This window comes from Sphaeroforma arctica, assembly GCF_001186125.1.
Source record: "Sphaeroforma arctica JP610 unplaced genomic scaffold supercont1.427, whole genome shotgun sequence".
In the NCBI taxonomy this organism is placed as follows: domain Eukaryota; class Ichthyosporea; order Ichthyophonida; genus Sphaeroforma; species Sphaeroforma arctica.
In genome coordinates this window covers 9,050-35,297 of record NW_014040131.1, presented here as the reverse complement: position 1 = coordinate 35,297, position 26,248 = coordinate 9,050, and the positions used below count along the sequence as shown (strand labels likewise).

The following is a 26,248-nucleotide window of genomic DNA, read 5'->3' as shown; positions in this document are numbered from 1 at the left end:
TTCGGATGATGGAGTCAAGCCTTTTCCATTGGTATGTGCTTCATATCCGGATGATGGAGTCAAGCCTTTTCCATTGGTATGTGCTACATATTCGGATGATGGAGTTAAGCCTTTTCCATTGGTATGTGCTATATATTCGGATGATGGAGACAAGCCTTTTCCATTGGTATGTGCTACATATTCGGATGATGGACACAAGCCTTTTCCATTGGTATGTGCTACATATTCGGATGATGGAGACAAGTCTTTTTCATTGGTATGTGCTGCGTATTCGGATGATGAAGAAGAGCCTTTTCCATTGGTATGTGTGCTATTCGGATGTTCGAGATCCCGCACAAACCGTCAGGGAATTGGATACCGTACTAGCTTTCAATAGCACACCGTAACACGTACGCTAGCATCGAATGTACGCCATGAAGTACTGTGACGGACTGCGGGATTCCTCATACATAGACGATGGAAAATGTTCCTTGGATCTCTATGATAGGAGAAAGGACAAAAAGCTGTCATTCTAGTTTGTAGAAATGACAGCCCTGGACTGTCACAATACTATCGCATAATTACAGCCCTGGGCTGTCACGATTCGGAGGCATAATGACAGCCCTTGTCGATTGGTTGGTATAGGTGAGGGCCGATACCCATGATTAGAAACAAGACTCACCCACACTCCACATGTGTGCAGCAAGTAGCTGGTAGAGGTGATGATTTGTGCCCATAATCATAGTCAGCGAGGCCTTCGAGTAGTAGTCATCCATGAGATTGATGTTAGCAATCACATCCTGAAGTAGGTGTGCCTTGCCGCAGTGTGTCCCAGGAGCGAGATACTTAACATGGGTGAAGTGACTGTGATAAGAGAAGAGAAGAGAAGAGAAGAGGAGCTTAATACGAAACTACAACACACGTCATAAACTATGGACAACTTTGTGCAAGAAGTATACATACACAGATAACCAAGTACGTACAAGAGTTCCTGAAGAAGAAACTTATGAGCAAAAGCAAGCGAACTGGACAGATATGAACAAAAAATAGTATAGATAAGAAACTTACACATGGAAGTGGTAGTAGGATGGCTGGTAGTGGATAAACACGCGTTGCATGGACAGCGGGATCCCATACTTCTCTGCCAGGCATTTAGAACCTAAGGATTGGATGGGTTGTTTGAGTCAAGTGCGAACGTAAACCGCATGAAAACTAACAAGACATTTAAAACCAAAGGATTGGATGGGTTGTTTGAGCCAAGTGCGGTCGTAAACAGCTTCAAACTAGCGAGATGCACATCCACAGAACCATGAAGGAGTGTTTCGTGAGTGAATGAGCGCTCAGAGAAGTGCCAGTACTCGACAGTATCGTACAACACAGATAAACCGAACCACATCAGCCATTTCAGAGATGTTCGGTACTAATACACCATAATGTTCATCCGAAATGAATTGTGCACTGTGATATACATCCGATCAAACCTCTGTGAGAGAGAAAAGGACAGGTATCTGGCCTACCTTTGTCCAGGATATTCTCCAGCAATGGTAGCAAATTCCGAGTCAGATCGCGAACAGAGCGTACGTTACGGTTTTGCACTATGGCCACGCAGTAGCAACTCTCCGGCTGACTTCCATCCCATTTCTGTGGGTGTACATAAAAAAGGCACCAGACAGCATGCAAGAGGAGCCATGAATAAATGAGAACCACTTTTAGAGCGGCTGAGATTCAATCACACCAAGCCTATCGTAATTCGTGCTACGAGAAGGGAAGCAAACTCAGTGAAATGCTACATTGAGGGGTTATTATGCCATCTCTCTAGGAACACCGGGCGTCTGGCCGCATGTGTTAATAGTAAACTCTACATAAATAAAAGCTATACACTGATCAAATTTAACTATTGTAAACTCAAGACGAAGAGTGCGCGTTATCAAGCCAATACCGCTTTCCGGCCATGGACCCTTCACCAAACATTATGAAACAGGAGAACATACCTGTGCTCTATCGACCAGTACATAGTGCACCACTTACTACGCCGTCCGTTACTTCTAAATAGCACACCTCATGTAATACAAACGCTATAGGTGGACTATGTGCGATATATTGTATTCCTTACATACCATGTCCACGAGTAGAACACTTCATGCATCACAAACGCTATAGGTGGACTATGTGCGATATATTGAATTCATTACATACCATGTCCATGACTAGAACACTTCATGCATCACAAACGCTATAGGTGGACTATGTGCGATATATTGTATTCCTTACATACCATGTCCACGAGTAGAACACTTCATGCATCACAAACGCTATAGGTGGACTATGTGCGATATATTGAATTCATTACATACCATGTCCATGAGTAGAACACTTCATGCATCACAAACGTTATAGGTGGACTATGTGCGATATATTGAATTCATTACATACCATGTCCATGAGTAGAACACTTCATGCATCACAAACGCTATAGGTGGACTATGTGCGATATATTGAATTCATTACATACCATGTCCATGAGTAGAACACTTCATGCATCACAAACGCTATAGGTGGACTATGTGCGATATATTGAATTCATTACATACCATGTCCATGACTAGAACACTTCATGCATCACAAACGCTATAGGTGGACTATGTGATATATAGTGTATTCACTACATACCATGTCCATGACTAGAACACTTCATGCATCACAAACGCTATAGGTGGACTATGTGAGATATATTGTATTCATTACATACCATGTCCATGACCAGCACAAACCCATCTGTGGGATCGTCGTCGCGAAGGATGACGCGGTCAGCCTCCTTGGTGCCTTCGATGATGTTGTACACCCACTGAATGCTGTTTATAACGGGAGTCAGACACATGTATCATTGAGCATAGAACACATACTATACGTACAAACATTTAAACGTCCTACGGTTGGGAGCTTCTAAGGTTCCCTGCGTTCTACCAGAAGTTCACTATAAAGTCAAATAGTATAGGGGGTAGTGAGCATGTCACAAACAAGCTTATCCTGTGCTGTGTGGTGGCGCAGGTTATGAAGCTCACGTAGGCAGCTCACGTAGCACTTAAACACTAAACAAAACAAACATGAAGTACACAATACACCACCCCCCCCCCCAACTCCAACCAATATCCGACAAATGAATGACCGGAGAGTCATTGCTATAGCTTGCGATTACAGCACCAGCCTACCCACATCCACCTACAACACACCACCTACCGAGAACTGGGAATGCCTTTGATGTACGGCAGAGTGACCTTCTGGTACAACTCGGGCGTCTCCGTAACCACAGCCATGTCCTGAGGGCTATGGAGAGTGGTGCGTGTATTGCAAGTGTGAAAGGGTAACAGTGTAAAAGGGTAAGAGTGTGGTACCGGGCGAGAGAGAGAGAGAGACAACTGGTAGGAATACAAGCACGTACGAAGTATGACATCCGTAGAGAAATAGGTATTAACGGTATAGACTCCCATTCGAGATAGGCCTATATTGATGGAGTCACCCGTAGCGACTATAGAGACTATAGTGTCTACGGCATCACTACCCTGGTGCAAGTGAGCCCAGAAATGTATTCCTGAGACAACTCCGCACTCTATCCCAACCAACCTCTCGTGTGGACCACAGGCACCCCAGTCCAACAAACTCAGGGCCACAGCACCCGCACGTGTCCCCATTTTCAGGACAAACCTTTGTCACACTGCAATAGCACGTACCCATATTTACGGAAATGGGTCTCCGTTGCCGGACAGATGAGCTTCAATGACAACCGGTTGAATTCGGGGGCAGACAGGCCCGTCAAATTGCTGTAGATGTCATTGTGCATCTCGATCGACACGTCCGACAGCGAAGCAACCTGGCTGTGTACGAAAGAAGGAAAGAATGATTGAGATGTCGTATGTGTTGCATGCGAACGTCTCTTTGGGCTAGACCAGTTATTACTGTACAGCCGTCTCGATGGTACTAGAATTCAGTTATTATATAATAAATGCATATGATAATATATACTATGTATATTCAAGGGTGAGCCGTAAAGATTGAGTAGTTCGTTGGTAGGTACCAATATCGAGTATGATGAATTGTTGACAAACAGGGGTCAGAATGATAGCAATGTCATTGTTGCTTAACCAGTATGCAAAGACAAAGTTTGTTGAGCAGCTTGTTGTCAAATCTCATCGTCCGCGGGCAATGTAATTTGTTACGGTTTCGTGTTTCGATGTATCTGGTCGAAATAGAGTTTGTGCGTTCTGATAGTATTGTTAAAGCCAGCCCAGTGCATATGCATAACCGCAAAACATGCGTACGCATATGCATGTATCAACATATCCACTCATACCGGTTGATAGGATAAATCTCCATGCAAGTTTGACGCCAAATAATTTTACTCGTAAATATAACACTCGATCGACAGAAGGTACGTTGGCGACTTGACGCTATGCTATGACCCATTCAACAATGAGGGTCGGTTTTATTTTAGAAGCCGCTAAAAGCTTATACTACAGACCACTTGCTTCACAACTACATGCAAGCGTTTATGCCCATATCAGTACGACTATGCGTATATCCGGACAACGAAAGCAACAATTTACTCTAAGTAATGTAAAACAACACTCGCCTCTTGAAACAAATAAATTAAACAGGACACACATATGGTGTATGAGAAAGACACAATACATCGTTCGAAAACTCACCTGCTGATAACATCGCATTTGAAGGGAGGTTTCTCGAGCACCAGGATAGCCGGCTGACCCTTCATGCTGTCGTGAAAACACATTAAGAGTTAGCGACAGGTAGTTTGGACTGCATACAGCCATACGCAGCTTTTGAGGAAACACGCCACTAAACTCATCCAGTCATACCATGTAATTCCGTCGCGTGCTAAAGTGTTTACTGAGAACACTGTAGAGGTAGATCTAATACATCCTGAAACAGGCAGAAACCCGCCCAGAGAAGTACTCTGGTTTAAGTGACACTGTGTACAGGAGTTTGTAGTGTTGACATAACAAATATAAAACTTTTGATTGCTGTAGCTATTGTAGTCTACCTTCCAATCAATCACAGCATTCGAATGCTAGCAACGTCCAATACCTTTCAAGAAGTACACAAACGATACGCATACTGTCCCCTCCTATTAACCTACATAGTCTATATCATATGGAAGCATCTGCGAATTCAAAATAAGTCAACAATGACCCTTCACATTTCAAACAAGCATGTCGTATACCTTCCACGCAGGAAGCACGATTTGGTGTCGGACATCTCACGTAGAACAGCCTCGAAGGTGAAGTCAGCAGCCACATCCTGAGAGGATACAGTGATTACCTCACTCAGAGTCTGGTCATCCACGTTCGACATACTTACTGTCATCCTTTTTATAACTTGAGAGACTTGGATGCAGATAGCGATTATACAGTGCGATACCTGTGTTTGAATAGTATGTCGTGCACCAGGCACACGTTGAATATGGCCTACATAAAAACACGCAGACACGTAAAAAGATGTATCGACAGTTTTGTTGGGATTTTGTTTTTACTTTTGTTGACCTTTGATTTTTCAGGATTAGGCATATTTAGGAGAACTTAAAAGGATTTGTTATTGATGGATATTTCAGTTTGCTTCTGAAAAAAACACAGTCATGCGTAAATATACTGTACAACTCAAATACTCTGTAATATTATTAGTGAAAACTACAAATTGTTCATCTTCAATTGACTCAGCCAATCTTAAAATCGGATTAACTAAAATATCATTGGTAGATTCTTTTTACCCTTCCCCACCCCACAGTCTGTCAGTCAGACACAATCCATAGCCCTCTCTGGATTGGCTCTCGAGAGTAAATATATCAAGTTTCTCTCTCTCTCTCTCTGGAGTCTGGGCAGACGAATGGAAACTTGGGCCGAAATCTATTTTTTTTACATTTATTGGTAAAAGAGAATGAATTTTTGTTCATGAAGTTCATAGTCATTTATAAACAAAAGCACTCTTAGGTGTATGGTGCGCATGGGTTAGGATATCCGTAGGAATGGTGTGGCCGTCCATTACAATATTTTTACATACACTCGGCCTCTTGAGCCAGTGAAGAAAACATTTATTTAAAATGCCAGTACTTTGGCAGCATATCAGCTTCGTAGATAGTCTGACGGAACCAAATTTCGACAGATCAATATTAAAGGATCGTGGTATTGAATAGGTCCAAGTTCCAATGTGAATAGAACACTTCATCAATTTTGAAACTACATAATAGATACTACACCTATCTACATATACACATACAATACAATAGTAAGTGATGATGATGATGATGATGATGATATATATATATATATATAAATGATCTCAAAATAGACCCATCATGTGAGCTGAAAGAGGCACACTTGCTTTGCAACCGCAAAATATTTCCTAGTGTCGGGGCAATGGTCCGAGGCCCGATTACGCAATTTATAAATTATGCCAACCAGACCTAATTATTTATATTTTATATATTGTACGCTGTCGAAGGCAATTCCTACGTATTCCACTGACCAAGAAAGAGCACTAAACTAATATTTTCATACCTTGCGAAATTCACACAGGAACTTGCGCATGAAATGGGTATGCAGCTATTTAAATACTTCGTTGGCCTGATGCAGTAGGATGTGCCGGCTGAAACACCGGATACGATCCCAGCACACGCACATTCTGGGCCAACTCATTCAAATTATCAATTGCACACTTGATCTTATCTTCTCCTGAACTTCCATCGATATCCACATACGCGACATACTCCCATGGCCTTGTAATCTCATACAAAGCACCAGCACGGTTACTTGGGCGGCTCTCAAACTTAACCACATTGATGTCTCGCAGCGCGAAACACGCCAGCGCCTTGAACAGTGCGCCAGGGCGATTTCTCAGTGAAATAATCACTGAAGTTTTGTTACACATACCAGAAATAAGTGTACACTTCTTCTCCTTAGATATAAACACGTATCTCGTCGCACAGTCCCCGGTGTCTATATCCTTGGCGAGTATGTTCAAGTTGTGTAGTCTAGCAACTGACTCGCTAGCAACTGCCGCTGTATCGCGCAACTCTCGCAGTTTGATATGCAAAGCAGCACCGGCTGTGTCCGTTGTAGCTGTCAGCGCTGCTTGCACCTCCTTACGTAAAAAAGTCTCGCATCGCTCTAATACACTCGAATGAGACAACACATTGCGGATGTCCTTCAATTCAACCCCTGGCAACGCCATCAAACACGCATCATCATGTGCGATTGTCTCACCCACGATGTTCACCTCGTGCTTTGTAAGTAAATCTAACACCTGATGAAATGTGCCGGTAATTGAGTTCTCAATGGGCAGCACAGCCAGACTGCATTCTCCTGTACTAACGGCTTCCATCAACCGATCCAACAACATAAACGAGCGAGTTTCCCAAGACTGCGTGCCTGGTTTCAAGTTCGCGTGCATGAACGACTTGGCTGCACGCTCAGAATAGCATCCCTCACTACCCCAGTATGCAATCGTCTCGTCCTCGGCACAGCCACTACTAGCCCCCGTGTTCATATTTGTATTGTTACTATAACTTGTGTGTGAAATGTGTGTGCGATTGTGTGTGGCCGGTGTTGAAGTGTTTACTGCAGAGACATTGGCGTTGTTGGAAGTCTGCAAGGGTGGGATAGTATTCCTAGGTGTCAGTCGGGAGGCGCTAGTTTCGCGAGCCATGTTAACAAGAGCGTGTGAACAGTGACTACACAGGTAATTATGCTAATTTGATTTCACTTGTGAACTGTATTTAACTATGCTGTTTTTTAGAAGATGTCATTGAATACACGCACTCTCGCTCCTCGGCTCAGTGGCTGGAGTCTATGTAGACCCCCCGTAATTAATATTCAAGTCAAAAATATTCATGACAGGCAGTGAGGACTGAGGTAGAGAGGGATTTTCCTCTTTTCTTCTTCCCACGACCCAGAGGCCAGAGGCCATAGTTCGACAGCCTGACAGACTGACAGACTGATGACTGATAGCCGACAGTCAGGTGACTCAGATCATCATGATTCAAAAACTTATTTATGAAGATATATTATTACACCACGGCCTTTCTCCTGTACACACTCGCGAAATCACGTCATGAGAATCATGCGTTTGAACAACAAACCCAATACCCTAAATAAAATCAAACTCCGCAATTAATTGCAAATATGACGTTGACAGCACTTTTCGGAAATCTCTGGTTGTCTCTCCGTGTAGAGCATAGACTATAGAGACGCATTTAGACGGTATAAAATCTGGACACGGCACGCACAGTAGTCATATCAGACATGTACTACAAGGTAAACACTCCTAAAGCATATACAAGTGTAGAGGCTTGTGTCATACCAATCACAGATATTTAGATCTGCTCGTCAGTAGAAGCTCCTTTCCCCTCTACTAGTGACTCAGGCTATAGAAATGCTTTCGGGATGATGTTAAAATAGAATTGGTTTCCTTTAGAGGTAAAGTTTCGGTGTACACCTGATATTGATATGCACTTTTGCGTAAGTAGACGGTTAATAATCGTTAACGTGAACTTGAGAAAGAAAGACAGATTCCAGGTTAATTTTAAGTATCGGATTCCCTGCCAAATACATAATACTCATGAGACACGTAGAGTAAAGTTTCGGTGCACAGAGGTGATGGATATGCCAATTTGCGTCCGTAGAAGCGCTTTTTTGTTAACGTGACATAACAATGGCACACAGAACAATTCAGATTGTTATCAAATTCGGATTGAAGGACTCTCCGCAAAGGTAACAATGAATGAGGCCAGACGAAAATGGGAGCGTTTTTCTGGATTTATAATATACGGTGGCGTTGCGTGATCTAAATTTTGGCTTTTGTGAACCAATATCAGTATGAAGAATCCTCTGTCGACATTGAAATCTTAAAGGAGTCGATGAATGGGACAGCTGCAAATGGATTTGCTTGCATCTTGCATTATCTTAGCCTTCTGAAGTTTGAACAGTGTTGTATATATATATATATATATATTTAGGTATCTATAGTAATATACATATATATAATTTATATTTATATTTATATTCATATATATATATATTTATTTATGTGTGTGTGTATGGATGTATATATGTATATATGTTCATGCATATATACTGTGTGTACACATGTACACGTGTATTTATAAATATATGGACATGCCTTATATATGTATGTATATGTATATCAATATATATGTATATGTATATATAGGTCTATATATATGCGTGTGTGTACGTGTGTGCCTTATCTGTATGCACATAAATATTATATATATATGTATTTGTATATAAATATAATATATATAATATGTATTGCAAATGCAAATGTATGTTATGGCCGTATGAATATATATATATATGTGGATATATATTTTGGCACGTATGTCTTGATGCTTAAAAACATGGACATATACATATATTTACATATTTTCTGCGTTATACGTTAATGAACAATACATTTAATATAATGGTGGACATCTCAAACATATATTAAATGTATATTTCATCGTAAAGTAGATGTTTATTCGTTTGTGGATCATACTATATATATATATATTTGTGTGTGTACAGTATACATATATATATATGATATAGTATGTATAAATATGTGTGTTAGTATATATATATATATATATATATTGATGATTGCAAAGTCATATATATTCACATTTGTGTTCTCTCTTGATTGTATTGATGTATATAGTGATATATCATACATATATCTATATCCATATATATATATGTGTGTACACGTACGCGTACACAGACATGCGTGTTCTTATATGAGATTTTGCACTACACAGATGTGCGTGTCGTCTGCAGATAATCTTAATGTCCTATGTTTATGTTGTTCATACCCTAGCAAGATATCGGAACAAGATTGAACTAGCTCTGTGCTCTGGGCCCCAGCGAAATCAATTTATTTAATAGGACTCAAGACATTCGGGACGATCTTAAGCCCCTTTTTCTTGTTATATCTGGTGTGATATCCAGTTGGTATTCCTCGTGGAAAATACAGACCGTCTCCTTCTCATCAGAGATTGTTAGTATGATACTATCAAGGGATAAGCACCTATACACAGATAGTCTGCCGCTATGGTAACATTGTCAGGATCGGTGAGAGTGACATCTTGGAATACCAAAAGCAATTTGTTCCAGAGAAATGTTAGGGATGCACTCCGTGCACTGTATGTAATTTGCAGTTTGCACGTTGGGAACTGCATCACATGACTATCAACCGACTTCACCGCACGAGGCAGATTTAATGCTATTCCCGAACGATTCCTATTTGCACACGCCGACTATATGTGCAATATAACAGTGTTATTGAACCTCTGCTTTGCAGCGTATCGAAATGTTCTAAAACAAAATATTGTCTCTGTTTTGATCAATGATTCTATTGATTTATTATATGACAGTTTTTAATCGCCCAATGAAAATGCGCAGTGCTCTATTCACTACTTATTTCTGATTTCGCCGGTGTCACAAGCTTTTTTTTTTAAATGAATATTCTGTCACGTGTCAAATTTTTCAATACCAACCCCCACAACAACACGATGTCATGGGTATACCTAGAGTACCACCGAGGGCCGGTTGGGCGGGATAGCCTTTCTATCAGGACTACGTAGAACAAGAGTAGCACTCACTATCAAGTATCAAAGGATGAGTCATTGGCTGGTGTGAGTGTTGGGAGCACCTCAGCTGACAACGACTCTTCTGCAGCAAAAATAAAAAGGGGAAACCTGCATTGCTGGGATCGTTTGATTATTTAGAGTAGAGAGGTGTTGGAACTTTTGGAAGATTTGTTTGTATTTTTATTTTGATACACTGAAAGTCTGAAAGTGACTCTGAGTGCGGGTGCTATTGCGTGAGCCATAGGGACCCTTTTGAATCAGAGTTTAGAACCGAGTAACTTTGAACTCTTGGAAACGTACACCAACATATATCTACGGAGACAGCAGTACACTCTGGTCCAGCAAAGCACGCAGACGGTCGATCCAGCATTACCCGAGGTTGTACCACCATACACTTCAACGTGACCAAGTGCAACATCTACATTGCACAGCATGTCGGACATTACCAAGAAGGATGAGGCCAAGCCTTTCTCAGAGGAGAAGGTAGAGGATGATAGTCCCCGCTTAAAACGCTCTGGATCGCTCTCATCGATTGTAGAGACCACCAGATTGGCATGGGACAGAGTTAGACAAACGTACAACAGTGGTGAGTTTGTCGTATCCTGGAGGGACATCATGCTCGGATTCCACAAGTACAACCCACTGGGATCACGAATGGTAGCTACTAGTGTCTCTGCTGTATTGCTTGGCTTGTTCGTTACACACTACACTGAGTACAACCTCATCCCAGACACTCCTGATGTGACTGTGGAGTACGCAGCCGTGTTCTTTGGCTGTGCTGTGGTGTTTATCCAATGCATGTACCTCATGAACCGTACAAAACCTGTATACATCCTTGACTTTGCTACGTACAAAGCTCCGCCCGAATATTCGTGCTCGCCCGAGACTTTCATGGAGCTATCGCGTGCTGCTGGTGTATTCAGTCAAGAAAGTCTTGAATTCCAAGAGAAACTCTGTAAACACACTGGATTGGGACCCAATACAGCTGTGCCCGATAGTTTCTTCAAAGCAAAGCAGATTGCCGAAGGAAAGAAGCAGAGCGATGTGTTGTCAATGGCAACGGCCCGTGCGGAAGCTGAGGAGGTGTTGTATACCGTTGTACAGTCTCTTCTGGATAAGCAACAGATCAAGCCCGAGAACATTGACATCCTGATTGTAAACTGTAGTTTGTTCAGCCCTACACCGTCCATGAGTGCGATGGTGGTCAACAAATTCAAGATGCGACATGATGTGAAAACCTACAATCTGTCTGGTATGGGATGCTCCGCCGGTTTAATCTCCGTAGACCTGGCCAAGGATCTACTCCAGGTACACAGAAATGTTAACTGCTTGATCTTGAGCACTGAGAATATCACACAGAATTGGTATCTGGGCAGACAGAAGTCCATGTTGCTGACCAACACGCTCTTCCGAATGGGTGGGGCCGCTATTCTGCTCAGCAACAAATCCAGGGATAGCTCACGTGCGAAGTATGAGCTACAGCACACTGTCAGGTATATGATGTAACATCCTTGGCATTGACAGTGTATTGGGGTGATCTCGTCCCACACACCGTAGTGATGTTTTTAAAATAAGTACTTTTCTGCGTTCGAGAATTGTCATATAAATGTGTCATCTGTTATATATATATATATGTAGATATATATATATATGTGTGTGTGTGTGGTGTGTGTACACATGTGTATAAGTAAAATTATATATATATATATGTAGTGTGTGTGAGTGTGTGTAGGGTGTACACATGTGTATATAATATATATATATATATATATGTGTGTGTGTGTGTGTGAGAGAGAGAGAGAGAGTATGTACACATGTGTATAGTAAAACTTTATATACATATATATATATATATGTGCGTGTGTGAGAGAGAGTATGTACACATGTGTATAAGTAAAAAAATATATATATATATATATATATATTCTTTTTAACAAGACATATCGTACATAAACTTTTAAGTGTTGCTGAACGTCGACACAAGGAATTACATAAGTGATGCTAGGTGGGGTTCTTGAAATTGGCATGTATGGCATATGAAATCATACCCTTGCACGCCTACACGTGTAGATTCCTCCCAAGACAGTTTCTTTTTACCTATATTAAACACGTCGTAGACATATATACACACATACATATACTGTTACGTTCTCTCTTGTACTTGCATGAAAACTGTTGCAATGGCCGTATCTAAACAGTACGTATCCACTAGCTTGTATGCAAATATACCACACACTCACACACTCACACCAGCACCTTCGCCATGAACGTACGCACGCCTGCAGAACACACCAAGGTGCCTCTGACCTCGCGTACGAGTCCGTCTACCAGGCCGAGGACAGCGACGGTACGGTGGGGGTGCGCCTGTCCAAAAAGATTATGGACGTGTCAGGCGTAGCCCTGCGACAAAACATCACCACGCTGGGGCCACTCATCCTGCCCTGGTCTGAGCAGATCAAGTTTGTCTGGAACTTTGTGCAGCGCAAATGGCTCAAACAGACCGGTGTGAAACCGTACTTGCCCAATTTCAAGGGGGCTGTGGAGCACTTTGCCATTCACACGGGTGGTCGTGCGGTGATTGATACCCTCGAGGAAGTCCTGGCACTGAGTCAGTACGATTGCGAGCCGTCCCGCTTTGCGCTGTACCGCTTTGGCAATACATCGTCGGCGTCTGTGTGGTATGTCGGTGGTTGCTAGGTTACACTGCACCTCGTCCATGCTGTTGTGTGGTGCTTATGTTTTAGGGTTCATGGCTTGTATCGCTGTGTGCTGGGTGTTGGGTGTTTACTGGTAGTCCCGCGTGTGTGTGTGAGGCGTGGTGTCTCTGAAGGTGGTGGTGCGTGTAGCCATGTGTTTGTCGCAGGTATGCCTGCTTGGTCTAGCATGACTATCACTTGACCGACTAAATACAGCAAGTCATCCTCCCTACACACCGTCACTGCCCAGTCTAATTCCCCCAGGCGCATAGGGTTTTGTGGATTGTATTAGTTAGAGGTATAGTACTGTCCATAGACGTTGGGGATTCGAGTGCGGTCGGCAATGACTGCAGGTGAACTGCTACTTACTATACATCTCACGGGTATTAGGATTTGTATTAGTACCTGGTACTGTCATAGCCATACGACTACCAACAAGTAGTATGACCTCCCCCCCCGCCCCACCACACACACACATGCACAGGTATTTTTTCATTGTGCTTACCTTATTTGTCCATCCCGCAATGTCCCGCAATACCCAGGTACGAGTTGGAGTTTATGGAGTGCGACGGTCGTATGAAGAAGGGTGACCAGGTGTGGCAGATTGCGTTTGGTTCAGGCTTTAAATGCAACTCGGCTGTGTGGAAGGCGAGGCGCACGCTGCCCAAGACTGGGACCGACTATTAAAGCGCATACTGAGGAAGGTTGTGCACGCGTGTGCTGGGGGGGGGTAAATATGCATGTGTCGGAAGGATGTGGACGGGCAAGCTAGCCTATGAGAGGGACGCTAGTGTATGGAGTTGTACGTGCATACACACACATGTACACTCGCACGATACGCTAGGGTGTATGGATGGCCAGTGAAGAGTGGGTGTCTGTGTCTGTGTGCGTGTACGTGTACGTGACTCCAAATTTAGTATAGGGTATGTGGACATGTTTTAATTTGATTTAGTTGTGTGGGCGAAAACGTGCGTAGCTATGGTACGGCATGAATAAACGAATCTGCAGGAGCCGAACATCAGGCCATGTGTCTATCTGATGGGACACGTGGTATATATCTAATATATAAATATATATATAAAGCATCCTGTATGGAACAAGCACGGGTCCTTGTATTCAGTGGTACGGTTGAATGGTGAGATTTAAAATGCGAAAGCACTAGTATGTGCATGGCTGCGATACATGCACTGTAAGCCACAAGTATAGATATACGTATCGTTTACAAGTCGAGCCTTGTTTTGATTGATTCTGTACCGAACAGCATATCACCTGCATCTATTTTGAGCGACACAACGAGAAAACGTGTCGATTGGTTCTGTATTGATAAGCATATATAATATTTTTATATGAGTGACACACACATTTATCTATATGTGACACATACATTAAATGTATCTACTATGGACTGCACTCGTCGTTCATCCTGGAAGAGGCACAACCCAGGTGGCCTGTTGTAGTAGTTCGTGGTCTTGTTCAACGTATGTAGTGCGCTATTATTAGAATTCCTATAGGTGTCGCAAGTATGCAATTTTTTTCTACAGGTATCGCAAGTATGTAGTGTGCTTTTATCAGAATACCTATAGGTGTCGCAAGTATGTAGTGTGCTATCATTAGAATACCTGCAGGTGTCGCAATTATGTAGTGTGCTATTATTAGAATACCTATAGGTCTCGTAATTATGTAATGTTTTGTTACTAGATCGAGTAATATTCGACGCAGGATGGGGGCTGGGCATTTTCTTGCATAGAGTTGGTGATGATCAAGGCAAAAGCATGTGTTTGGTTTGGATGGCAGCAAGGTTGTAACTGATTCAATGGATTTGCTAAACCGGTCAACGGAGACCGAACATCTTCTTTTGAACTGAGTCGTGAAATGGAATATGTGCAATATGACTTTAAATCCTCTCTCAGTATTTCAAGGCCTATCATCGCTAGTGCTTACTTCCGCAAAGCTGTAAGTTTAGCTGAGGATACTGAATGAGCGATTGGGTTAAACTGTTTGTCGGGTATGGCAAACTCACCTTGAATACATGAATACATATATAGATATATACATCTATATATATATATATACCTATAATATATAATATATATATATGTATGTATATATATATATATATATATAATAATATATATATATATTATAATATATAATAACAATTATATATGTATAATATATATATATTATGTATATGTATATATTTTATTATATTATATATATATATATATTTATGTGTGTGTGTGTGTGTATATATATATATGTATATATATATATATAATAAATATTAATAATTATAGTAATAACAATAATAATGATAATAGTAATAGTAATAGTATATATATATATATATATATATATTTGTATCTGAATGAATTCGTACTCCGGTATCGATATAGAATCTGTCATAAAGTATCAATGGGGATCCATCCTGATTGCATCCACCGCTATATAACAAACCAGTACAAATTGGACCAAGAGTCATCGCTACATCACTGTTAAACCCGAGTCAACATTTGGCTTGTCTGTGACGTCACAAGCCAACCCAAAAAGTCAACCCTACATCACTGTTGAACCCAACCCTGCGGCTTTCACAGTCATAAACCCATTTCAGTGAACCAGTCACTGCGACAGACACCTGGTCAACCCAAACACGGCACTGCCCATTGAGTACTGATCTGATAAGACTTCAAACTACAAACACCGTGCTCGAGATTAAGCCTTTTTACTTTGCTTGTGAGATACCCAGCGCAGCACTCATCGCGGCACTGTAAGCTCCACGCGAATACAGCCCCACTTTGTTTGCCCCAACCCTTACGGCACCTGGTTATAAACACTCTTTATATACCCACCCACTCTACATACACCTACACTACAGCGTCCGACTATGAGGTGGAATGTCTCGATATAAATATATATATGTATATACCTCCACTATATCTACCCATCACCAACTAACTACAGCAAGTACCCCCGCAGTAGCGGTCTTGCTATGGCAAATTCTATACAAGAGGGTTCGGCTGTATGTGTGCGTAGCAGGATTCTCCTCCAGAGTGACAGACAGTATGACAGTAGCGGGACGATATACCCACCCCAGCGGCATACAGAGATAGACAGCCACCCACAGATATGCACAGTAGCTTAACGCTTGACCCTGTAGCAGAGAGAGAGAGAGGGAGAAAGAAGGGTTTAACACGTTTCATATTGTGTGTTCATATGGACACGAACGTACTTTTGAAGACATGTGATGCATCAAGTGAGTCCCTATGCATATGCCGTGCCACTACAACTCATTGTTTTCATATTAATGAGATCAACCGCAGCGATCGAAAGGAACGCAAGAACAGAGTGAAACCGATGATGAGTATACGACCCAGTGTATCACTGCCACTTCACAGTCACTACACCCGTTGTCAGGGCAGAGTCTTAAACCCTTTAGGAGGGCAGCAGACAGTCCCAACACCCAGAAAGAACCCACAACGAAACAACTGCACAAATGAGAGTAACATAAGCCATCGAGCGAAGGTAAGGGAATGTTCGGTAGTATTTCAGGGCTTGACGCACCCCACCAAAGTGTTTGAAAATTGCCTCAGGATACTACCAACGCCATATGCGTCCTGTACATAATATCCAAAACGTTAAACAGTAATGCAATATACGTTAAACATTGACAGTACACAGACAGTGCATGCTGCGTCCCTCCCTGTCACTACGGGAACGACAACGCTACGAGTGCGCTTACGTACCAAGCAAACTTTTTTCGGGCCTTTTTCTGTCCGGATTTCTTCCTTTCCACGACGCGCGGATCGCGCGTAACCAAGTTGATCTCTCGCGAGAGCTTAGTTTTTTCACGTACTTTCTCTGCGGTGGTGAGGGAATAACGTTGGTGAGAAAATATGCAACACGTACTTGAATGATCACACTAATCTCACGCGAGTATGGCTTTCTCAGGAATCCTCGCAGTGATGGCCCGGAAGTGTAAGTAGTGTGGGGATAAGGCGTGAGTGGTCTAAAGACCAAGCAGGCTTCTCTCGGATTATAGTCATGGTGAAGCGATTTAGAGAAGTTCGGAGAGAAGCAGTGAGTCATGCAAGGTGGCAAACAGTGCCTCCTGGAGGACCCCTCTGCTTCGGTGGGTATCTCAGCCATATATATATATATATATATATGCGAGGAAGTGCACACAGATATCAGTGGGTGTTGGCTGCAGCCTTGTAGTTTTTCTAACCTACGCTAAGTGTCTCCGTGCATTGCACCTGCGCATGTCCTAAGGGCCATGTGAATGGCTTGCGATACAGGATGCGCTTAGAGCGGGCTGTGATAATACCGTTCACATGTAAATTGAGTAATAGAGCTCGATAATATCGTACACACCCATAGAGACTTGTAACCTACAATAGCATAATACGACGATATATCAAATGGTACCCTACAATAGTATAATACGCCGACACATCAAAGGCCAACCGATGCAAGAGTATCCTTTGTATACCACAGTCAATCGACCGACACATGTGTCGGTGAACCGACGCGTCGCCAATAAAAAGTGTATTGCTTTGTTAGGCGTCGCTTAGTTCGGTGATCGGGTTGCGCAGGTAGTTTAACATCACCACTTAGCCACACCTCTATGTCACGCTCATGTCTCATGACCTTACGTACTTGCTCACATTCAAAGCCTGTCGTATTAAACCGCACCCATTGACACTTACACTCACACTCGACCCACACCACCAGCGACTCGACAACCACCAACGCAAAAGATACACTGTAGTTTATCAATATATAAACCATGGTTTTTCTGGAGACCATACCTGCTCGCAGGGTACCCTTGAAGCGGGGATTGAGATAGTACAACGCACGAGTGATACCGTGACGGATGGCCCCGGCTTGTCCTGTATATGGAGTGTGTGAAATGGGACCGAGATTTAATTCTAGATCGAGGTGCCGATATCATATTGAGGTATATTTTTGTATATCTTAATATGCATATAAGGAACAGTGTACTACCCAGTGACTACCCAGTTGATCGCAGAAGCCCCCTTCAGTGCGCAATATATATTACAAAAGGGGTTGTGCCAAGTATAGATATAGATATATATGTTTGGAGTGACGGTGTTGTAGTGGGCCTTTAAGGCGTTTCGACTAGGCACAAAGCGCCTGAAATGTATGTGTTAGTCATACGGATTGGAATGGAAGTCTGCAACAAGCATGGAATCACCATACAAATGTGAATGGAAGCTTACAACATACTTGATTTAATCATACCAATGTGAATGGGAGCCTATAACACGTATGATTTAATCATACCAATGTGAATGAGTCATGTGTCGGTTGGACTACAGCTGCACATACTATCCATCTGAATACATGCACGCACGAGCACAAACAATATGACTTGACTACAACGGCACAGTGTCTTCTAAGTGCACCGTGGCTAGCTAAAAATCTGGGCCTTCGTATGCACACTATTGAAATACTCATACAGAGTCGCATGTCATTCCAATGAGCTATATGCATCCTATATGCATCTCTAATACTTCCAATATATATATATATATATATATATATAATTCACATACGCAATACAATTCACATACCTGTAGTTCCGCCACCAGTGACGGTTGCCATGACATCGAAGTTGCCCACCTGTTGCACAGCCAGGAATGGATGCACCAGCATGTACCGCTCCGAATCCTAAAAACGAATTAGGATTGGGTTTCAGAATCAGTATTGGAACGGAGGGTATGGGCAGTTGACAAGTTAGAATGAGTATGAACGAGTTTAGGTTCAGGGCAGCCAGAGATTGAAAGGTGAAGATGAAGGTATGAATGGGTCTATAGAATAGGACAATCTTGGGCAGATAGTCCAACCCAAGCGTGCAACAGGTGCATCTGAAACCAAATACTCGATGAAAGGTGCATTGTGCACTGCAATCTCAATTATCGTCTGTCTGAAGGGACCGGTGAGTCATCGCGGGCATGTGTCTGACAGAGCATACGGAACGTTGTGATGCGGTGAGTACACTTTCGACTAGACAGGCATAGCAAATAGCAAGTGCACTCAGAGGGGTTGTAGCTGAGATGGGCCATGAGACTGGTGAGGACTAGGCACCTGAGTGTGAGTGGCTAGTTGGGCATACCTACACATAATCAAAGGGACCAGTACCAAAACAAGGAGAGGACAGGTGCACATACCCTCTTGAAGTAGATGGACGCGGGTTGGCCGTTGACCTTCATTTTGCCGTTGCCTCTGGAGATCCACACGCGCGCAGTAGACGCCTTACGCTTCCCAGTGGCGTACATTCGACCCTGTGCACAATTGCCATGAGAGGTTTAGGTTTAGGGTATATATGGTATAGGGTATTGGGTTCAGTATATATCAATAAAACAAGGGTTTAGGGTTTAGTATATATCCATGAAACACTACATTCAAAGCCATACAGACCAACAAGGCGTAAGGTTGGTATTCATAGCCACCTTGCTTGCCCCCTGGGACACCTCATGTGCCATACATGCACTGTGCTTGTGCAAACGAGTGAACTACACAGCCATTACCTTCTTATCCAAGACAGTGCTTGTACAACGAGTGAACTACACAGCCATTACCTTCGCATCCAAGACATTGTGCTTGTGCAATGAGTGAACTGTGAACTACACAGCCATTACCTTCGCATCCAAGACATTGCGTTTGTACAACGAGTGAACTACACAGCCAATACCTTCTCATCCAAGACATAGTGCTTGCGCAACGAGTGAACTACACAGCTATTACCTTCGCATCCAAGACATAGTGCTTGTGCAACGAGTGAACTACACAGCCATTACCTTCTCATCCAAGACCTTTGGTTTGACCTTCTTGTCGTCGAGTGCTCCTGGCTTGAGGTACGGCATCAGTAGATCGAGTACGTACGGGTAACGCTGCAGGGGTATGGTCCAAAGAGAGATGCCAGGCGTTATGTTTCGAGACAAAACGGTATGATTTCACATCGGTTCAGAATGGTATACCTTGTGTGCTAACTACCTGCTGAAATACTGGTACGAGTATAGAGGTCGCCTACATAACGTATGCTCAATAGACACGCCGGTCAGTCGTTCGTGATCCCTGGCACGCGTTGTGTGTGTGAATGGTGTACAACAAACGAACAATCGACCACTCACAACATAGAGCTATGCACGCACGGCGAAGGACTGTTGGGGGATGGCGATAGGTACTGTTTGGATAAGAGATGGAGAGATAGACAACTTGTACAAACACCACCTCAGTCTACATACACCTACTCACATCAAGTACACTAGTACAACACTACACACACAACACTACTCACATCAAGTACACTATTACAACACTACCCACATCAAGTACACTCAGGGATCATCCCCCCCCGCCCACTTACAGAGTCCTTGATGATGGTGTTGAGGACATCAATCATGCGGCGGTAGTGAATGGCTCGCAATTCCGCACCGATTAGCGCCTCCATCATTTTTTGGGTCAGAAACGGCGCGTTCACCGCCAACAGTTGTGGTGGGGGTGGGGAGATGGGCTGTGGAAATGGGGATGATTTAAATTGGGATGATTAAAATTGGGTTGATTTGCAGAAATCAGATTCGAAATTGGAAATGGGGACTACAATCAGCAAAGATGTCCGGGATATTTGTTCACAGCTACTGCATTCCCGTAAGATTACGTCTTTCCACAATTACTGCATTCCCGTAAGATTACGTCTTTCCACAGTTACTGCATCTTGTACACTTACGTATTTCCACAGTTACTGCATTCCCGTACACTTACGTATTTCTTCTGGCCCATGCGGATGAGGATCTCCTCGAGTTTGTAGTACTCATCGTAGAACTCGGCATATCCCGTGAAGTACGCCTGCGACACTGGACGCCCATTCTCTATCTTCACTGTGTTCTTCGGGTTCTGGGGTGCAGGTGTGTGTATACGTATGTGAGGACTTTTACGTTAACATGTACATGAGCATTCCTTTGGTATTCTGAGGTGCAGGTGTGTGTGTATACGTATGTGGGTAGGTTGACGTCAACATGTATATGTAGGTTTACGTCAATATGTACTTGTCAATGAGCTTTGTTTGACATTGTGGGATAAGTATATATATATATATATCTATAAGATATAGATATAGATATTTATATATATGCAAATATGTATATATATATATATATATATGTATAAATTTAAATATAAATATATACATATATATATATATAAATATATATATATATGAATATATATATGTGGGGGGTGGCTGTGTGTGGCGATGTATGTTTCCATAGCACTCTTGAGCACGGGAGTGTGTATACAAGTGTGCGTAAGCGTATAAATATATGAATTTCTTTATCTTGTGCGTGTGAGTGAGTATCTCTCTGTGTGTGTGTGCGTGTGTGTGTGTATGTATGTGTCTGCAATAAACAGCGTGTCGCCACTTACAGTGTCCTCGGGGTGTCTGTCGTCTCGGCTCTCGTCATCTGAGTCGGCGTAATATTCGTCTGGCAGGTTGTACGCTGCTTCTACGTACGTGGGCTCGTAATGGTCTCTGAGCTTTGTGGGGCGTCTGTGAAGTCGTGTGTGTGTGTATGTGTGTGAGAATAGATATAGATGTGTGTGTGTGAATATATATACATGCGCATGTGTGTGAATAGATATACATGTGTGTGTGTGAATGTGATGTGGTGATATTTGTGTGCGTGTTTGCGAATGGATGTGCTGTGTGTGTGGTATGTACAAGACTCTGCATGCTCTTTGTATTGGTAGTAGTACTCCATGATCCATATAACCCCCCAACCCCTCTCCCCAAAGGCCCAAGGCACACTCATGATCGTGTACAACTGCGTCTGTGTCAATCGATCTTGTACCAGAAGTTTTCAGATCCTCTACCCACCTATGCTTCTATACTCAATTATCAAGGTACACAAGGTTCTCCCGTCTATGGCAATGTGTCCTATGTCGACACACCTGAACATAACGTATCACTCCCCTCTCACGCATGTGTGCTGCTGCTGCTACTACTGGAAGGTATAGTCCACACACCCGCAGCAACAACGCGTTGACGTCACCACTCAACCACACAACTCACTCACCTGCGGCCCATGCACACCGTGTGCAGCCGCGTGGATGCACTGACACACACACACATATATATATATATATATATACAAACGTACACGCACGCACACGCCTGAGAACCGTCACGTATGCCAGAAGACGCGCAGTGTGGAGCCGCTAGGTGTGCACGTGCATACGAATGTGGGGTGTTTGATGTGAAACTGCTTGAGTGTTGGTGTGTGACTAGTGTGTTACTACGTCTGGCGGCCCACACTCGCAACAATCCGGGCATACATACCTACACACACACCGATCCCAAAACACATATAAGCATACAATTGCAGGCACACCTTACACCTGCGTACTGTAGCAAACACAGTCAACTGCACCCCATGACACCCCCTGACACCTGCAAGCACACGCATACTTACAGTGAAGGTGTGGTGGGGTCTCCCTGATACACCTCAGGCAGCCAGTACTGCATCTCCTTGCGGATGGATTCGTTGGTCACCTGCATAGTCCCGTCTACCCAACCACAGTAGCAGCCAAAGGGAGCCATCAATTGTGTGAGTGACAATATGCAATGGATACCATATGTAGTGTGCCATAGTGGCGGTCGGTTTAATCCAGGTAGTCATACAGAGCTCGACCGCCGGGTGCTATCAATAGTGTGGTGTCAGTGCCGAACTTATGCCATCGCGTGCGGCGGTGACTGTCTAAGTGCCAGTGCCAATTGGTACCCGCGAGCGTTGTTGTTGTATTGATATGCGGAACGGACTAGCGGCCTACTAAGGGGTGTGTATACGACGACACTCGTAATACTAACCACATGTACACCACAAGCAGGATATGCGCACATGCAATTGAAACGCCCTCCTCCCCCCACTCCGAGACACGCACACACTTGCGAACACTCAGACAGAAGAACCTCCAATGATGTACGTACAATATGCACACGCCTATTCTTCAGTGTATTGAATGGTTGCTATCTAATGGGTCCATAGATGTCTCTCCTATCAAACAAGAACACCGAGCCTTAAGTGCGATCACAAGAACGCTTGGACTTACACTCGCAACACAACACCACACAAACATACATATCTCACCAATGCAACATCCATAAAAATCTCTAACCAATACTACACAAACATCCATACCTAATCAACACAAACATCCATACCTAATCAACACAAACATCCATACCCAACCCACACAAACATGTATATCTAATCAGCACAAACATTCATATCTAATTAACACAAACATACATATCCAATCCACACAAACATCCATATCTAATCAACACAAACATCCATATCTAATCAACACAAACATACATATCTAATCAACACAAACATCCATATGTAATCAATACAAACATCCATATATAATCACGACAAACATACATATCTAATCAACACAAAAATCCATATCTAATCAACACAAACATCCATATATAATCAACACAAACATCCATATGTAATCAACACAAACATCCATATCTAATCAACACAAACATCCATATCTAATCAACACAAACATACATATCTAATCAACACAAACCTCCATATCTAGCCAATATCACACCGTTCCCTTGCGTACTACCCACCCACCTGCTTGCTTCTCCGGTGGGAAGATACTCGCCACCACCCGCTCTGTGGTCTTCTCGAGCCCTGAGACGAAAACCGTTCCTTTCCGCGTGTCCACTTTACACTCCAACTCATAAGGTTCACTATTGGGATCATAGTCTCTACGCTGCTTGACATCGCGGACGTCATCGGCCGCCCGAGGTGATAGATAGTCTTCGTTGAGGAGGTTCTGCGTGGATGTGGGAAGGGAGTGGTAGGGTGAATGGCTGTATAGGCATATATACGTAGGTGGATGTATAACCATGTATATATGTATATGTAAGGGTGAATAACTGCATGTGCATATATACGTAGGCGGATGTATCACCATGTATATGTTTATGTAAGGGTGTGGATAGAGGCAAAAAGCTTTCGTTAAGAAGGGTCGGTATCAACGTGAAACGGAAAGGCAGGGCAGACGAGAATACATACATAGAGACATTGTTTGTTTGTATGTACATCGGATCACAATTGGCGGTATGTGTCAACTGGTGCTATTGGTTGAACCGATTATATGTGTGCGCAGCACGGAAGTGGCAGGTTGACACCAAGCTATATATATATATAAATATATATATATATATATATATATATATATGTGTGTGTGTGTGTGTGTATAATATATATATATATATATATATGTGTGTGTGTGTGTGTGTGTGTGTGTATCTTTATATATGGATGTGCATGTAAGTAGTTGGTGACAGGTGGCCGCCCTTGAGAAGACTCAGTGCACATGTTTTATGCAGTGGCGGGGTAGATGTGGACGCACATGTAGGTACAGTACACGTGTATATATGCCAGCTAATGTACACAGGTGCCAACAGCTAGGTATCCGTCGAGGAGGTGGTGTCTGCACGTGACATGAAACTGATGGGTACAAGAGACTACATATGCAACTATAGTGTGCACAGATCAGATAATATTCGTAAGCTGGTTACAGCACATGGTATTCCTTGATGATAGGTGTACACGTGTCACGGAGATAGAAGGAGATGTGACGAGAGACATATATGTACACATAAACACAGTTGTACGTGGGCAGCAATGCGCAGTCTTCCTTCATGTGGCTCTGCCAGGACCTGCCACGTAAGTGTCAAGGCAAACAACTGGCTATGTGCATATATCAGTAGGTATATATCAGTAGGTATACATCAGTAGGTATGTATCAGTAGGTATATATCGGTAGGTATATATCAGTAGGTATATACCAGAAGGTATGTATCAGTTGGTAGATATCAATATGTATATATCAGTAGGTATTTATCAATAGGTAGATATCAATATGTATATATCAGTAGGTATTTATCAGTAGGTATATATCCGTAGGTATATATCAGTTGGTATTTATCAGTAGGTATATATCAGTAGGTATATATCAGTAGGTAGGTATCAATAGGTGCCCTGTCGTCCCCATCGCTGCTGTGTGAATGTCCCACGACCCAATAAACCCACACACACCTTCATGTTGAAGCCATCCAGAGCATTGAGCAACGGAGTTGCTTTCCCGTTGTTGGTGCCCTTAGCTGTAGCCTTGTGCTTGGAGTTGTTCTTATTATTGTCGTCACTGGCATCCTTCGTTTCCGCCGCTAGTGGTTCTGTCGAGTACACGCGTGCACTGACACGTGTGCGTAGATTGTTGTATAGTGTTGTGTGCGTGTAGCTCGATGGCTGTGTGCCAGTCACAGCTTTCCTAGAGCTCATCCGTAGCACAGTCCTCGCCTGTGGGCGGGAGGAAAGATGCGGACGTATCAACTTGAGAGCTTGCGGGTAACCATGGTGACCAGAGCACATAACACTGCTGTATGTCATCGATAAATCCTTAATACGTACTTTGTCGTTGTTGCGTCACGCCATCGCAATCACTAGTAAAGACGTTGAGCGATGTAGACGTCTTTGTATATAAATGTAAAGCATACGGAATCACATATGTATATATATATATATATATATATAAATATATATATAAATAAATAAATATATATATATATATATAACTTTACATATATACAAGTGCATGACGTATATGTAAGCATAAAAAATATACATAAAGCCACAAAAACCTTCGTTCAGCCAGCGCATGTCTACATCCAGTACCGAGATAAAAAATAAATAATCCTTTACACTCAACCAAAACATGAACAAAGTCCTGTATATATATATATATATATATATATACGTATACAATATATATCATATATACAAAGAGATATATACTCTATATA

The 26,248-nt window shown here is 42.7% G+C and overlaps 4 protein-coding genes across 4 annotated transcripts; 1 reads left to right on the top strand and 3 right to left on the bottom strand.

Annotated features, from left to right (window-relative positions):
• Nucleotides 1–215: 215 nt before the first annotated feature.
• On the bottom strand, nucleotides 216–5,437 carry SARC_06145 (hypothetical protein). Its single transcript, XM_014299965.1, has 8 exons — nucleotides 5,216–5,437; nucleotides 4,683–4,748; nucleotides 3,708–3,851; nucleotides 3,217–3,303; nucleotides 2,729–2,831; nucleotides 1,497–1,620; nucleotides 1,048–1,138; nucleotides 216–843 (listed from the first exon to the last, which is right to left on the bottom strand). The coding sequence occupies exons 1-8, from the start codon at nucleotides 5,356–5,358 to the stop codon at nucleotides 645–647; spliced, it is 957 nt and encodes a 318-aa protein (XP_014155440.1). The 5' UTR covers nucleotides 5,359–5,437; the 3' UTR covers nucleotides 216–644.
• Nucleotides 5,438–6,450: 1,013 nt separating this feature from the next.
• SARC_06144 (hypothetical protein) lies at nucleotides 6,451–7,705 on the bottom strand. Its single transcript, XM_014299964.1, has one exon. It carries the CDS (start codon nucleotides 7,690–7,692, stop codon nucleotides 6,595–6,597), a length of 1,098 nt encoding a protein of 365 aa, XP_014155439.1. The 5' UTR covers nucleotides 7,693–7,705; the 3' UTR covers nucleotides 6,451–6,594.
• A 3,141-nt stretch (nucleotides 7,706–10,846) lies between these two features.
• Nucleotides 10,847–14,442, top strand: SARC_06143 (hypothetical protein). The gene is made up of 3 exons (XM_014299963.1): nucleotides 10,847–12,132; nucleotides 12,925–13,317; nucleotides 13,878–14,442. The coding sequence occupies exons 1-3, from the start codon at nucleotides 11,072–11,074 to the stop codon at nucleotides 14,020–14,022; spliced, it is 1,599 nt and encodes a 532-aa protein (XP_014155438.1). The 5' UTR covers nucleotides 10,847–11,071; the 3' UTR covers nucleotides 14,023–14,442.
• Nucleotides 14,443–16,041: 1,599 nt separating this feature from the next.
• SARC_06142 (hypothetical protein) lies at nucleotides 16,042–25,817 on the bottom strand (the record flags this gene model as incomplete). Its single annotated transcript, XM_014299962.1, has 12 exons — nucleotides 16,042–16,486; nucleotides 17,079–17,193; nucleotides 18,144–18,224; nucleotides 18,930–19,026; nucleotides 19,527–19,640; nucleotides 20,157–20,249; nucleotides 20,726–20,872; nucleotides 21,121–21,252; nucleotides 21,781–21,904; nucleotides 22,827–22,920; nucleotides 24,009–24,213; nucleotides 25,485–25,817. 12 exons carry the CDS (start codon nucleotides 25,815–25,817, stop codon nucleotides 16,474–16,476), a joined length of 1,548 nt encoding a protein of 515 aa, XP_014155437.1. The 3' UTR covers nucleotides 16,042–16,473.
• Nucleotides 25,818–26,248: the final 431 nt, after the last annotated feature.